Source organism: Drosophila ananassae, chromosome 3R (assembly GCF_017639315.1).
Source record: "Drosophila ananassae strain 14024-0371.13 chromosome 3R, ASM1763931v2, whole genome shotgun sequence".
NCBI classification, from domain to species: Eukaryota; Metazoa; Arthropoda; class Insecta; order Diptera; family Drosophilidae; genus Drosophila; species Drosophila ananassae.
Genome location: NC_057930.1, coordinates 9,629,394 through 9,642,275, shown reverse-complemented (window position 1 = coordinate 9,642,275; position 12,882 = coordinate 9,629,394). Strand labels below are relative to the sequence as shown.

The window sequence follows — 12,882 nt, the reverse complement described above, 5'->3', positions numbered from 1 at the left end:
TCCATGTTTCAACCCATCCCGATCACACCTTAAATGGCGACGGAGACAGGCTGGAGTAACTCGAGAGCCTGTGATTACCTGAGAAAGAAGCGAGAAATATTTATGAACCGATGGCCCCAGATCCTCATCAATGGATGCTGCTGGCTGGATCTGAATGGACTATCGCCTGGCCATCTAGGGGGCAGTTCCTCTCACTCTATCGCCACTCCATCTCCATTTCCAAAGGCCACAGAAAACCGCTGATGGATGCTGCACTTGGAAAAATGTTAGTCCTTAAGAGAAATGGAATCAATTTTAAATAAAATACTAAACCCACAAATAAATAAGCTCTGATACTTTTTAATCATTTCTAGAACAAAGCTAATTACCTAATTTCTATTTAATGCTGGGCAATTTATTTAATTTTTTTTTAAGTATAGAGTTGCGTAGCAGGAAGCACGCTCCAAGTAACTTATGAAAATTCATAAAAAAAAACAACACTACAAAAGATATAAATTCAAGAGGTTGAATATCTTGGGAGGGGTTTCGGTGACCGAGCAACAACAGGTGTAATAATTGAAATCGGTTTTTCCACAAACCCTAATCACGGTGAGTGAGCGCGCGAGCCAAGCGTCCCATCCTAAGATACATTCTGCAGATACTTTTTGGCTTGCGGTTACGGTTGGCGGCGGTCTAAGCATTAACTCAACCAGCAGCTGTAAAATTACAGCAAATGTTTAACCAACCCCTCAGTGGAAAACAGCAGGGCGGTGAGTTGGAGGGACTGAAGCCCCAAAGACAGACCTCGCCGACCAGGCATTGCGTATACGCCACTTGGTCCCCCATATCCTCGAGAAGATTCAGAGAGACCTTTCCCACGATCCCGCGACTCCTGACCTGCCTTAATTAACCAACCAGCCAAGCGTTGCCACATGTCGCACCCAGATCCTCCTTTTTATAATTTTCTGCATTTTCATTTTGTTTTCCTCTTTTTTTTTTGGTGGATGACTTACGCATTACAAATGAAGCAACTGGAAATTTACATATCAATCCCCGAAACCTGCGCCTCATGCTGATAATTATCTTTGCACACCAAGTCCAGTCCTCTCTCGTCCTGTCTCTTTCGCCTTGGCCAGCCCCTCTCTGTCGCACGGTTCCTCCGTCAGAGTGCGGCTTGTAATTGAATTGGAGTGCAGCCGCGAAAAGGTCACAGACACTGCACATGGCGAGCACAGTCGGCAATAAGCACAACACCAGGCTGCAAAATATGGGTAGGAAAGTGCAATTATGGATTTCATAGCAATTCATATATTTTTTTTTAATAAAAATACTAATGGTTGAAAAATATAAGTTAGATAAACCCCTAATGAGATGGAGATTTTGGTCATAAATACAGACTAAAGTTTAAATCCCATAAAGAAAGAACTTCTTAAATTGATGATAAAAGTTACCATTTATTTTTATTCAAAGCATGAAAAACTTCTTAAAAAATAACGAGGTTCTAAGAGGAGTATTAAATTTAAAAGCTCAAAACCAATACAAAATCAATTATGTAATCAAATCAATCAATGGAATAATACCTTGGTAATTTTTTAAGAAAATCCATTTTTTTATTACAATTTAACCAAAATGTGGTTTATTTAGGTAACGAACCTTAACAAATATATCTATTTAAATATATATATTATCCGTTGTATATATCTATATAATTATAATTAAATAGCAAAAAAAGTTTTTATTAAAGACACCTTCAAACCAGGTGATCAACCGTGGGATTTAGATACAAAACGATTATCAAAACCACAAAATAATCCCTATAGTCTAGTGTAATTAAAGCTAGAGCTCGGCGCGTGAGATCAGCCATGAATATAACCATATACCCATAGAGGTTGCCTGTCGGGCAGTGGCTGGTAGCTTCAGTGGCTGGTTCGTAGCTTCAGCCACCTGGGCGCACAAAATAATGCAAATTATCAGCTAGAAATTGCACGAATGGTCAGGTGCATAATGAAGAAGCAGCTGAGGCAGATGAGCCAGAAGCCACTTCGCTCATAATTGAGTTGCCAACGTTTGGTGGGGTTAACTCCTAACTCTTCTGTTTTGTAATTCTTCTATTTTTTTTTTTTGGTTTTTGGTTCCCAGGCCAACGGAAAACGTTTTAAACACTCCGTTTCATAGATAATCATCATAATTATCTGGCAAACAATAAATATAATATCTGACCAAATTACAACAATTAGGCAGCTCCCGACTCACAGTTGGAAAACACCCAAAAGTTTACCTAAATAAAAAAAAAACCAGAAAGCAAAAAATAAAATAAAACCATGCCACCGGGGGAAAGCAAATGATTGTTGGCTGGCTGTATTAATGTGGCTCTCTGCGTGGTGGTGGTACCCTTCCTTACCCAACATTGTATTTAACACAATGGCTGGGTGGCCGCACAATAAACATAATTTTCACACGCGTTTCATTTTCGGGGAGAGCACTCACACACTTGCTCACAAATTAGGCAGAAAAACACTGGGCCCAAAAAAAAATTAAAACGCGAGCAAATGTTTAAGCCACAGCGGGTAGCAGCGAGGGCTGGCCCATAGTTCCATAGTAACATTTCAAAAAGTCCAAAATCCATTTCATAATTTTCTTTCGATTAGAAAGTGGTGTGAAATGTTGGCTACACTGTCTTAGCTTGGATTCAAAGTTCCTTTTGTTTTATTTCACAATAAAAGCAATAATATTTCTAAATAAAATATATAAATTAATTTTAGTTATACCTGCCTTTTAACTTATAAGTTATAAATTTTTAGATGTTTATTCAAAAGGAACTCCTATATTTAGCAATTTATTCAATTCAACATTTTATAATTTCCTAATATTTTTAGATATATTTAAAAACTTTTCTAAAAAGAATGGATTAGTCTTTAGAATGGTTTATTTTAAAAATAAGTTCTAAAATACCCTTTTATAATATTTCATGATTAACATTTTTTTTTAAACTATTTCCCAAAATTAATCTACCTTGTCCGCAACGAAATAGGCCTAAAAAATTACCTAAACTCTTATGTTAGCCACCGCATAGGCTCACACATACCTACATATAGAAGTTTTCTATTGTTGGCACAAAGGCATGGTATTACCAACTTTTGATGGCAAAAAACTAAGCCCAATGCCTCCAAAAGCGGAAACTCATTGGAAACGCTTCGTTGCGTAAATTTCTCGACGCGACTTTTCGGCCAACGGGTTGGCAAAAATAAACAACAACCAAATAACAACCAAAAACACGTCAAATAAACCTAGAAAAACAAAAAATCTGACTCGAAACGATACCAAAAACCACTAACAAAATGGCTGCAAAATAACAAAAGACAAAAAAAAACGGAAAAAATTGTTTTAATATTTCAGTTACGCTCCGGCAAGCGACAACATCGCGATACAACTCCGACTTTAACTTCTTGAAAAGTTCGGTAAACTATACCGAACTATATAGCATACACATGTGGCGGGGGATGATTCAATGGAAAAAGGGTAAATCACAGAGGAGCCCCTCTCCATGACGGCGAGTGATGGAGATCTCGTGCCAACCCAGACCACAAGTAATAGCACAGAAGACTGTACCCTGGCGGTACGGATCCGACCAACTGGAGAACGAACACCTGAGCATTTCTTTATGGATCTTGAACAGAAAACCTATCGCGGCGTAACGTCATTAAAATTAGTGCAGAGCTCAGCTGAACCGAAGTTCGGAGTCTTTTGGAAAAAAAGAAGACCTATAGGCTGGTTAGATACTGGAACAGATACAGAGATGCACTCTGGAAAAAATAGTCTTGAAATATATACCTTTTTAGAAAAAGTCAAGATAAAATATAAAAATTTTCAATTTCAGCTATACAGCAATAGTATTAGTATAGCTATAGTGTTATTCCTAAGGACTGGTTTTTTAACTTTATAAAACACATTTTCAGCAGTTAGAAATATATATTATCTACTATATAGAATCATGTTCCGAATCTTACTGAATAGATAGTTTGTAAGTCAAACACTTTAAAGCTCCATAAAAAGGGAAATCTAAGTTATACTAAAATTATTTAAAAAGGGGTAAATCTAATGTATGTATATTAATTTTGGTGTAAAAATAGAGGGGAAAACATACTACCATATGTATGTACATATATTGGGGCAACCGAACCGCCAAATGGGGTTCTAGTCACGAACGCATATCGGTTATAGCCAGTCCTTCCTGGTTACGCTTCGTTGTCAGATGTTAAGATGGCGTTGAATATTTCGGATATGTTGTCCGGATCGAGGTGGGAGGCGCGATGCCAGCTGGAGTTAAAGCTCAACAAGAGCTTCTTCCAAAGATCCGAAAGATCCGATGTGGGAAAGGGCAGACGTTGACTCCCAGGTAATTAGAGTCGACACAAAGGCCATAATTACCCTGTAACTAGGAATTATGAAACTATAATAATAAAAAAGAGAGACACAATGAAAAAATAGTGAAAAGAATGTAGTCTGGGGCCACCCAGCCACCGAGATCGGGCCCGAGCCACCTGACAGTAGTCAATGTTTAATGACTTTTATTCTTGTTTTATATTTGAGTTCTTCCCGGGCACTCGCATTAGACGATTTCCCATGATTGTGTCTCCATTCAGTACTCGCCTCTCAGTACTACTACTCTCTGGGTCAGGCCTAATCTTTGTCTTAATAATCTCGGCCCATCCATGCCGATTTCTTGTCTGCCATTCAGATCTCTAAGTGCGATGCAATAAAAACTATGGCAGGGTGTGTAATTCCCTTCTCGTCTTTTTTACATTAATTTTTTATTAGTTCTTCTTGCTTGGGAAGAATTCCGATCGCCCTTGGTTACTAGAAAATATTATCGGCATTGAGGTAAAGGAAAAAACTCACTTCGACCTCAGTACTCCTCTTACTTTTTTCTCGATTTTATGATCATTTTTATTTCTTTCTGAATAGGTAATCTTGCAGATAGTATAGTAATACATCGTAGTATTATGGGCTTAAAGGATATATTTAATAATAATATATAAAATATAAATGTTCAAAATCAAAATAAAAATCTCTTGATGTATTAATCGATCCCTTGAATAATCGTAATCAATCATTAGATTGTTGATATTTAAACTAATCATACTAATCGATTAGATAATCCCTAACATTTAATTAATCTTTTTATAAGGCTAATTTTCAAAGCAATTGGTTGGAGCGATAAGAAAACACTTAATAATATTGAGTGAGGAAAGTTAGCTGAGAAAATTCAAATTCCACTGATTGCAATACTCAGCTCAATCACCCGGAATCCCCTGCTGCGAGATTAAGTGCCATTATCAATGGGCTTATCATAGAAAAGTCGCCTGCAATTTGCCGAAGAGAGTAGTGGAATCAGTACCCCTTGTACCTTTGCCCACAGCGGATCGCGAAACTATGAAGAAAATAGTTATTTTTGTCGTCAGTTTATTAATCTTAAGAGGTTGTTTGGGCGAAGCACCGGACGAATATTTGCTACAAACTTACAGGTGAGAGTTACAAATATTTAATCTTAAGAGTATGTATATCAATATAGTCATGAATATAGGTTTCTTCTAATTCTACTACCTGTGATACATCAAAACAAATACACTTTTTGAGTTTCAGAAATGAAATTTATAAACTTTTCTACAAAAAAGCCAGATTAGAAAAGATTGCGAAAAATGCATAGAAGGTCCCCAGCGATGGCCTCATCTTGGCCAATTTCCACCCGATTCTTGAGCGGAACACCTTAAACAATTTGTAGATCGATTCTTCGCCAATCTGCATCAAAATCTAGAAACAACATATTTTTTAGATTCTTCTTCACATTTTCAGGGCTATCCCCTTCGAAATGCGGAAAGGGCATGGGGAGCACAATATGACCCTATATCTATCCAATATATATCTTGGCCAATTTCCTTCCGATTCTTGAGCAGAATACCTTAATCGATTTGTAGATCGATTCCCAATCAATCTGCATCAAAATCTAGAAACAATTAATTTTTTAGATTTTTCGTCACATATTCTAGGGGTCCCCTTCAAAATGCGGAAAGTACATTCGAAGCACAATAAGACCCCCTACGAAGGCTATATCTTGGCCAATTTCCATCCGATTCTTGAGCGGAATTCCTTAAACGATTTGTAGATCGATTCTCCATCAAACTGCATCCTCCCCATTGTCCCCATATTGTGCTCCCCATGCACTTTCCTCATTTTGAAGAGGACCCCCCAGAAAATATGTCGAAAAATCTAAGAAATATTTTGTTTTTACATTTTAATGCAGAACGAAGAAGAGTCGATTTCTTTTTAAAAATCTATACCAATAGTAAAAATTGTATCATGATCTTTAACCCAAACTTGTATTGGGTTATATTCTGTATCTGTATCTATTCTATCTTTAGCAATTCTTGAACAACTTCTTTAAACTCTTTTAAACTTTGAATTTCCAGTCTTCCGTCCGACTTGAATTTTATGCCCACATTGGGCAACGGACACTTGGGCTATACTGTCTATGGCGATGCCATTTTTATGAATGGGGTTTACAATGGAGCCGGGGGGAATAGCAAGCGAGCTAGGATACCCAACTGGCTGAATATTACTGCTCAAATTTGCGATCGATTTGGCTGCACCACCGAGGAGGATGTGGCAGTGAATGGAACCAGCTATGAAATGAACCTTCGCGATGGCTACTACCGGTCTCTGACCACTTTCAGAAGCCTGGGAATCACATTGGAGCAGAGAACCTATCCCCACAAGTTCTATAATAGGGCTTTGGTCTACGAAGTGGTGGCTTCCAGACTTACCAACAGGAAGGCGAGAGTTAATTGTAAGTATTTTCTATTAAAATTTAAATTATTAAAATAAAGTTAAATGATATTTTCTTACAGCTCCCCAATATTTGAAACTAACTCAACATCCTGGCAGCTCCAGTGATGCCTTCCAATTTGTAGTGATTAACAATGGCAGTGCTTCTGGCGGGGATTATCGGGTGCTTCGTGGCCAAACAGAGGTCCTGGAGTTTGAGAAATTCCAGCCCAACCACCATGAAATCTTTGTCATCTTCAGTGAATCCTTGGAACAGCCTCTGCAGCTGGAGTGGCCCACCTGGCAGGATCAGTTGACCCACCGCATTGTCATAAGCATGGACAGACAACAGAGTGTGGCCCAAAAGGAGCTCCAGGATGTGCTGCAATTGAGCGTCAAGAGTCTTTTTCTCAAACACACCGAGTCCTGGAACCAGTTCTGGGACACTGAGTTCTCCATCCAACTGAGAGGCGATGATGTCCTGGAGCTGTCACAGATTGTGAATGCGGGTATTTTCTATTTGGCCAGTTCCCTGCCATCGCTGGAGACCAATCAGGAGAACGAGCCCTTCTTCGGCCTTAGTCCCACGGGCTTGGGGCGTGGCAATCTGGAGGCAGACTATCAGGGTCACAACTTCTGGGATACAGAGATCTGGATGCTGCCGGTGGTCACACAATTTGGATACGAGTATGGGAAACAGGTCCTGGACTATCGCACCAGGAAACTCGAGGCAGCCAAGTATCATGCCTACGCTTCGGGATACAAAGGAGCCAGGTGAGGAGAACCATCCAGTTTAAACCTTAAAGCTAATCTCATCTATCAGATTTCCTTGGGAGAGTGCCTATACTGGGACAGAAGTGACGAATCCCTGTTGTCCCGAGGTGGCCCGCTATGAGATCCACATCTCCCCGGACATATCCTTCGCCCTGCAAAAGTTCTTTGCCCAATCGGCGGACTTCGACTGGACCTGCGACAAGGCCTGGCCCATTGCCGCCGAAGTGGCCGAGTTCCTCGTGAGCCGAACAGCGTGCGAGGAGCTCAAAGAGGTCTGCCACTTTCTGGGCGTGATGGGACCCGACGAGGACCATCCCGATGTGGATGACAATGTTTACACCAATGCCGTGGCCAAAATTGCCTTGGACTTTGCCGTGTGGGCTGGTCAGATGTGTGGAAACTCGAGCACGGAACTCTTCGAAAAGTGGACCAAGGTCAGCAATCGCCTGGTAATCCTGCGGAATGAGGAACTCGATTACCATCCCCAGCATCTGGGCTATGTTCCAAACACGACTGTAAAGCAAGCAGACACCATTCTTCTAGGATTTCCCCTGAACTTCGACACTAGGTGAGATTGAGTTGACCCGAAATCCATCTTTGAACTTACTTTCTTCTCTCCCGAAGTTCTACCCACCTCAATGACCTCAAGATGTATGCCAATGTGACCCGAGAATCCGGGCCTGCCATGACCTGGTCCATGTTCGCCGCCAACTATCTGCACACCGCCGAGTATTCGCGGGCCCATGAGTACTTCGAGCGGGGCTACAAGAGCTATGTGCGCCCAGAGTTCAAGGTTTGGAGTGAGACACCCGTCGGCTACGAGGGATCGGCCAACTTCCTCACCGGAATCGGGGGTTTCCTGCAAGCCCTAATATTCGGGTACGGTGGCTTGGACTTTGTTCGCAATGGCAACCGCACTACGATGGTTATGAGTGGTTCCATGACCCCTCCTAATGTGAACGAAGTGGAGGTCAACTTTATACGATATGGAATGAATAAGTGTCAGTGGATATTCCGAAACAAATACTCCGGGATGAACTGCGGAAAATCTCTGCAGAGCTTCGAGATGGTTCAAGGAGGGAAAAGGACCTTATTGGGCACCTCCTTCAATTGTGAGTTATGGTGTTTCAACTTTCAAAACAATAATTCCTCATTTCCTTACTTTAGTTTCAGTTTCCAGAGAAGATCCGCCCAAGTACATTCAGATTTTGAGATAAATCCATAAGTGTATTTGAATAAATATGAAAGAATTACATATTTGGGCTGTTTGCTGGCTGGGAAGTTATAGACATAGTTATTTAGTTAGTATGCGGATTTTGGAAGTAACTATTGCATTTGGTTATGGTTATCTGTTTAATTGAAATCGAATTTCTTAATGCCTTTCTACTTGAATTTTGCTATCGAAGATCCACTGACGCCGGCCGCATTCTTGTTGCTTCCGCTCAGCACAACGTAAGCGGTCTTGGTCTCCTTCTGCTTCTGCTGCAACATAGTAAGAGTGCCTAGTGGGGTGTCGGTGGAGCTCATGGTTTTCATCAACTAAAAAGAGGATTAAAATTAATTTAATTTTTAAAAATTATATAAAAGGTAGCTAACCCCATCCTGCTCCATTTTCTTGAGGCGCTTCTCAATCTTGTTTTTGCCGGGTCCCTTGCCATGGAACTTGTGCGACAAGTAGCGGAAAGCCTCCTTCAGATTCAAAATGCGACCATTATCGTCGATGTAGTCCAGTTTGACGTTGGGCTTGAAGGCGTCCTTGTCCTTGAACTCCATAATTGGCCCAGAATGGAAGCGATCGCGACGGTTGACCTTGTCGTCCTCCCTGAAACAATAATCATATAAGCTAGGCCCTTCAAGATCTTAAGAAAATAACTAACCCAGCTGCCTTGTCCTCGATGGAATAGTTCTTAGCCTGCAAATGGGCCATTTTGGTATTGCTTGGCCTGTTCTTTTCCTCCTTTTCCAGGTAACCCTTGGACAGGGCCAGGCGCAAGGCGTTAGCCACACCAGCGCCCACATCTGGCTCCTCGTCCAGAATGGCTCGGTCCTCCAGGTCCTCACCCAGATTATCCAAATCGGCGGGCTGCATGACCTCATCGGGATTTACGGAATTCCAAGTGCCATGACTATGAGAGGGCTCGTCATTCGTCTCCATGTGCTCCTCCGATTGCTCGGTCTTCTCGAAGTCCATCATGTCATTGGAGTCTTCGTTACGATTTCCCGCCATGCCGTAGGTGGGAATGTCGCCGAGAGTGCGGCAGAACTCCGCCGTGGCATTCAACACAATGTTGCCATCCACCCCAGTGAGGACGACCCCAGAACTGGATTCCTCCACAGGCTCTGGCTTTATTTCCCGCTGAATGGACTCGATGTCAATGGGCAGCGGCTTCTTAATAATATTCTCTTTTTGCTTCAGTTTACGGGCCTTTGACAGAACCCTTTCCAAATCATCGTCCTCCAGTTCTAGCTTGATCTCTGGCTTGACATCTTCCATCTCCGCGTCTTCCGGATCTCGATAGCGCCCATTGCGGCTGCCAAAGTTCGCTGAAGTTCCAGCCTCCGGCAAAGGCTCCAGATCCTCGGCCTTCAGTTTCTGGCGCAGTTTCTTGACCTTCTTCTTTGGCTTTTTAAACCTGAAACATAAAATCGATTAATAGATTATATAGTTGGAAAAGAAGAATATATCCTCTCACTTGGCCATCTCTTCAGTGCTGTAAGTGTCCGATGCCAGCTGCAAGTTGGTGTCCTCCAAGGTCTCCAATCTTTTCCCGGCCAATTTAGTTTTTATCTCCAACAGCTTACGCCTATGCTCCTTCTCCTCTTCCACATTCTCGCCAATCACAAAGTTCTTGCGCTTCTTCGGCTGTCCCTCGATCTCATCATCGTACTTCTCCAGAACCGAGCGCTCGATGGGATTGCCGAGCTCATCGTACTGCTCCTCGTAAACGTTGTAGCCGTAACTGAGGGGATTCTGCTTTTTGTTGGCCACATTCTTCTTGTAGCGCTCCTCGTCGAGCATGTTGACATTGACCAGAGTGTCGCCCTCCTCCTCGTTGAGCACATCCTGATCTTTCAGGGTGAGGATTACCGTTCGTCCCTCGCCAAAGTCATCCATATCGTGGTCCACCCGCAAGCCCTTCAAATTCCTGTCTCCATAAGCCTGTTGACGAGCTTTTTGTTTCTCCTGCTCGAGAAGCTCTGTGACTCCAAAGGCTTCATCGAGTTCCTCCAGTTCTTTGGCCTGTGGAGGGAGAGTTTTTAACTGATTTTGCAAGAACAAAAGGAATAGTTTACCCACCTTTCGCTTGGCCTCTTCCCGTGCATCGACCACCCGCTTATTCCTGTCCACCCACTTGGATACGTTGTCGGTTTCCTCATCGGATTCCCCAAGTGTCTTGATGCGAGCCAAACGCTCCTCCAAGAAACGCTTCTCCTTGCGCTGGTTTAGCTTCTCCCGCAATTTCTCTGCCTCCTTTTTCTCCTTCAGGTTGTCGGCCGGCTTGTGCAGGAACTCGCCCCACTCGTCCTTGTAGGAGGACAGATCAGCTGTTTCGCCGGAAGCTTTCTTACCCTCCTGCTGACTGCTGCTGCTTCCGGCGGACGGGGTCACCTTGCTGGGACCACTGTCCACTTCCAGCGGCTTAAGACCCAGCTTGGCGCGGAGTTTGTTGGTCTCCTCGATGGACAGCACATCGCCAGCACCATTTTCGGGTATGGGCGAGAAGGAACGAGAGGAGGTTGAGGGCTTTCGAGCCGCTGACTGCGGCGACTTTGATCGCGAGCGTTCTCGGTTACGCTCCCGTTCTCGTTCCCTTCCTGTCCGTTTGCGGGCATCGCGGTCCCGTTCGATTTCTCGCTCTCGCCGGGATTCGTAGTCGGCATGCCTGGAGATTTGGGGCGGAGGAGGAGCTGTGGGTTCTCCCCGATCACGCTCTCGTTCACGTTCCTTTTCCCGCTCCTTGATGCGTTCCTTCTCCCGGTCCCGGTCACGTTCTCGTTCCCGATCTCGATCGCGATCCCGTTCGCGTTCACGTTCCCGATCTCTTTCGCGCTCCTGTAGCCGTTCGCGCTCCAGTTGCCTTTCGCGCTCCCGGAGTCGCTCCTTCTCGCGTTCGCGGTCCTCCCGCTCCCGGTCCCGCTCCCTGTCGCGCTCCTTCTCCCGCTCTCTGAGCAGCTCCCGTTCCTTCAGTTGCTCCCGTTCCCTGTCGCGGTGAGATGACTCCTTCAGCCTGGTCTGTTCAGCCTGCACCGGCACCTCCACACAGTCCGAACCTGCAAAGAAGAGTCACAGGTTAGAGCTGTCTATCGGAAAGCTGCTGCATCGCTTCTTATATATAAATGCATGCGCCGCCTGGCCACTCCCACTCACAATCTGCTCCAGCAGTAGCTGCGCGACACCTGCAAGAAAAAGAGGGAGAAGGGGGCGGAGAACGCAACGATCGGTTTAGTACATCCAGAACTGGGAGAGTGCAGCGCCAAGACGATTGCCAGGCCCAGGCGGTCCGATACTGATCAGTTAAATCGCTTTTCCGCCGGATCCGCCGCCAAGAGGCAATCGCCCGTGGTCAAGGCCTGCACTAGTGCCGTAACAAAAAAGTCAAACACTTACTGTCCGAGTCGGATTCCTCCAAGGAGATGATCTCGCTTGGCCGCTCGCGCTCCTTGTGCTTGTGGTGTTTGTGGCGGTGCTCACGGTGCTCCCTGTGCTCATACGCCTCCCGGGACTCCTTATCTTTGTCCTTGTGCTTTTTGTGCTTGTGGTGTCTGTGGCGCGTCGACCCCGAGTCGTCGGTGAGGTCGAGGGTTGCATCTTCCTCTTCCTCGGAGCGTGACCGATGCCTGCTCTTCTTATCCTTTTTGTGTTTCTTTCCAGTCGACGACGATCCCATTTTTTCACAAAATATTGATAATTTCACAAAAAAACCAAGGTGACGCCAGTGTGACCGTAAACGCAATACCAGAAATGGGATGGGAAATACCAAAAATTGAAATGCCTATAACCCTTATAGGGGTTAAAATTTTTTGCTCTTACAATTTTAATAGTTAATATCTTTCTTGGTAGACTTAATTGTTTTTTTTTTCCAAATACAATTATAATAGAGTAATAAAACTAAAACACTTAATACAGAAAACTAAAAAAAAATGCATACGATATATCGCTGAACCGAATCGGTTCGCTATGCACCAGTGTTGCTACTTTAGCCTTTTTTGAACAGTATCCTTATTTCAATTGCTTTTGTTCGAAAATCGGTTCTTATTGATGAGTACTACATATTTCTAAACTATAAAAAGGTTTCTCCCTCATAA

General features: G+C 43.5%; 2 protein-coding genes across 3 annotated transcripts; one reads left to right on the top strand and one right to left on the bottom strand.

The window, feature by feature from the left end:
* The first annotated feature begins 5,358 nt into the window (after positions 1–5,358).
* Positions 5,359–8,832, top strand: LOC6504300 (protein-glucosylgalactosylhydroxylysine glucosidase). 2 transcript variants are annotated; one of them, XM_032455148.2, is made up of 6 exons: positions 5,359–5,504; positions 6,447–6,823; positions 6,885–7,575; positions 7,625–8,143; positions 8,200–8,687; positions 8,749–8,832. In XM_032455148.2, exons 1-6 carry the CDS (start codon positions 5,413–5,415, stop codon positions 8,790–8,792), a joined length of 2,211 nt encoding a protein of 736 aa, XP_032311039.1. In that variant the 5' UTR covers positions 5,359–5,412; the 3' UTR covers positions 8,793–8,832. The 2 variants fall into 2 exon arrangements, with proteins under 2 accessions (XP_032311039.1, XP_001965064.2); XM_001965028.4 differs by having other exon boundaries at positions 8,743–8,832.
* LOC6506002 (U4/U6.U5 tri-snRNP-associated protein 1) lies at positions 8,782–12,560 on the bottom strand. The gene is made up of 6 exons (XM_001965027.4): positions 12,185–12,560; positions 10,874–11,847; positions 10,269–10,816; positions 9,453–10,208; positions 9,172–9,397; positions 8,782–9,114 (listed from the first exon to the last, which is right to left on the bottom strand). The coding sequence occupies exons 1-6, from the start codon at positions 12,462–12,464 to the stop codon at positions 8,959–8,961; spliced, it is 2,940 nt and encodes a 979-aa protein (XP_001965063.1). The 5' UTR covers positions 12,465–12,560; the 3' UTR covers positions 8,782–8,958.
* Positions 12,561–12,882: the final 322 nt, after the last annotated feature.

Bases quoted from the DNA above. Each gene is read 5' to 3' on its own strand.
- LOC6504300 (XM_001965028.4), top strand. From the start codon at position 5,413: ATGAAGAAAATAGTTATTTTTGTCGTCAGTTTATTAATCTTAAGAGGT. The intron at 8,144-8,199 runs GTGAGATTGAGT...TCTCTCCCGAAG, and splicing joins CCCCTGAACTTCGACACTAG to TTCTACCCACCTCAATGACC. The intron at 8,688-8,742 runs GTGAGTTATGGT...TCCTTACTTTAG, and splicing joins ATTGGGCACCTCCTTCAATT to TTTCAGTTTCCAGAGAAGAT.
- LOC6506002 (XM_001965027.4), bottom strand. From the start codon at position 12,464: ATGGGATCGTCGTCGACTGGAAAGAAACACAAAAAGGATAAGAAGAGC. The intron at 11,848-12,184 runs GTAAGTGTTTGA...TCTTCTTTGCAG, and splicing joins GGAGGAATCCGACTCGGACA to GTTCGGACTGTGTGGAGGTG. The intron at 10,817-10,873 runs GTGGGTAAACTA...CTCCCTCCACAG, and splicing joins GGGAAGAGGCCAAGCGAAAG to GCCAAAGAACTGGAGGAACT.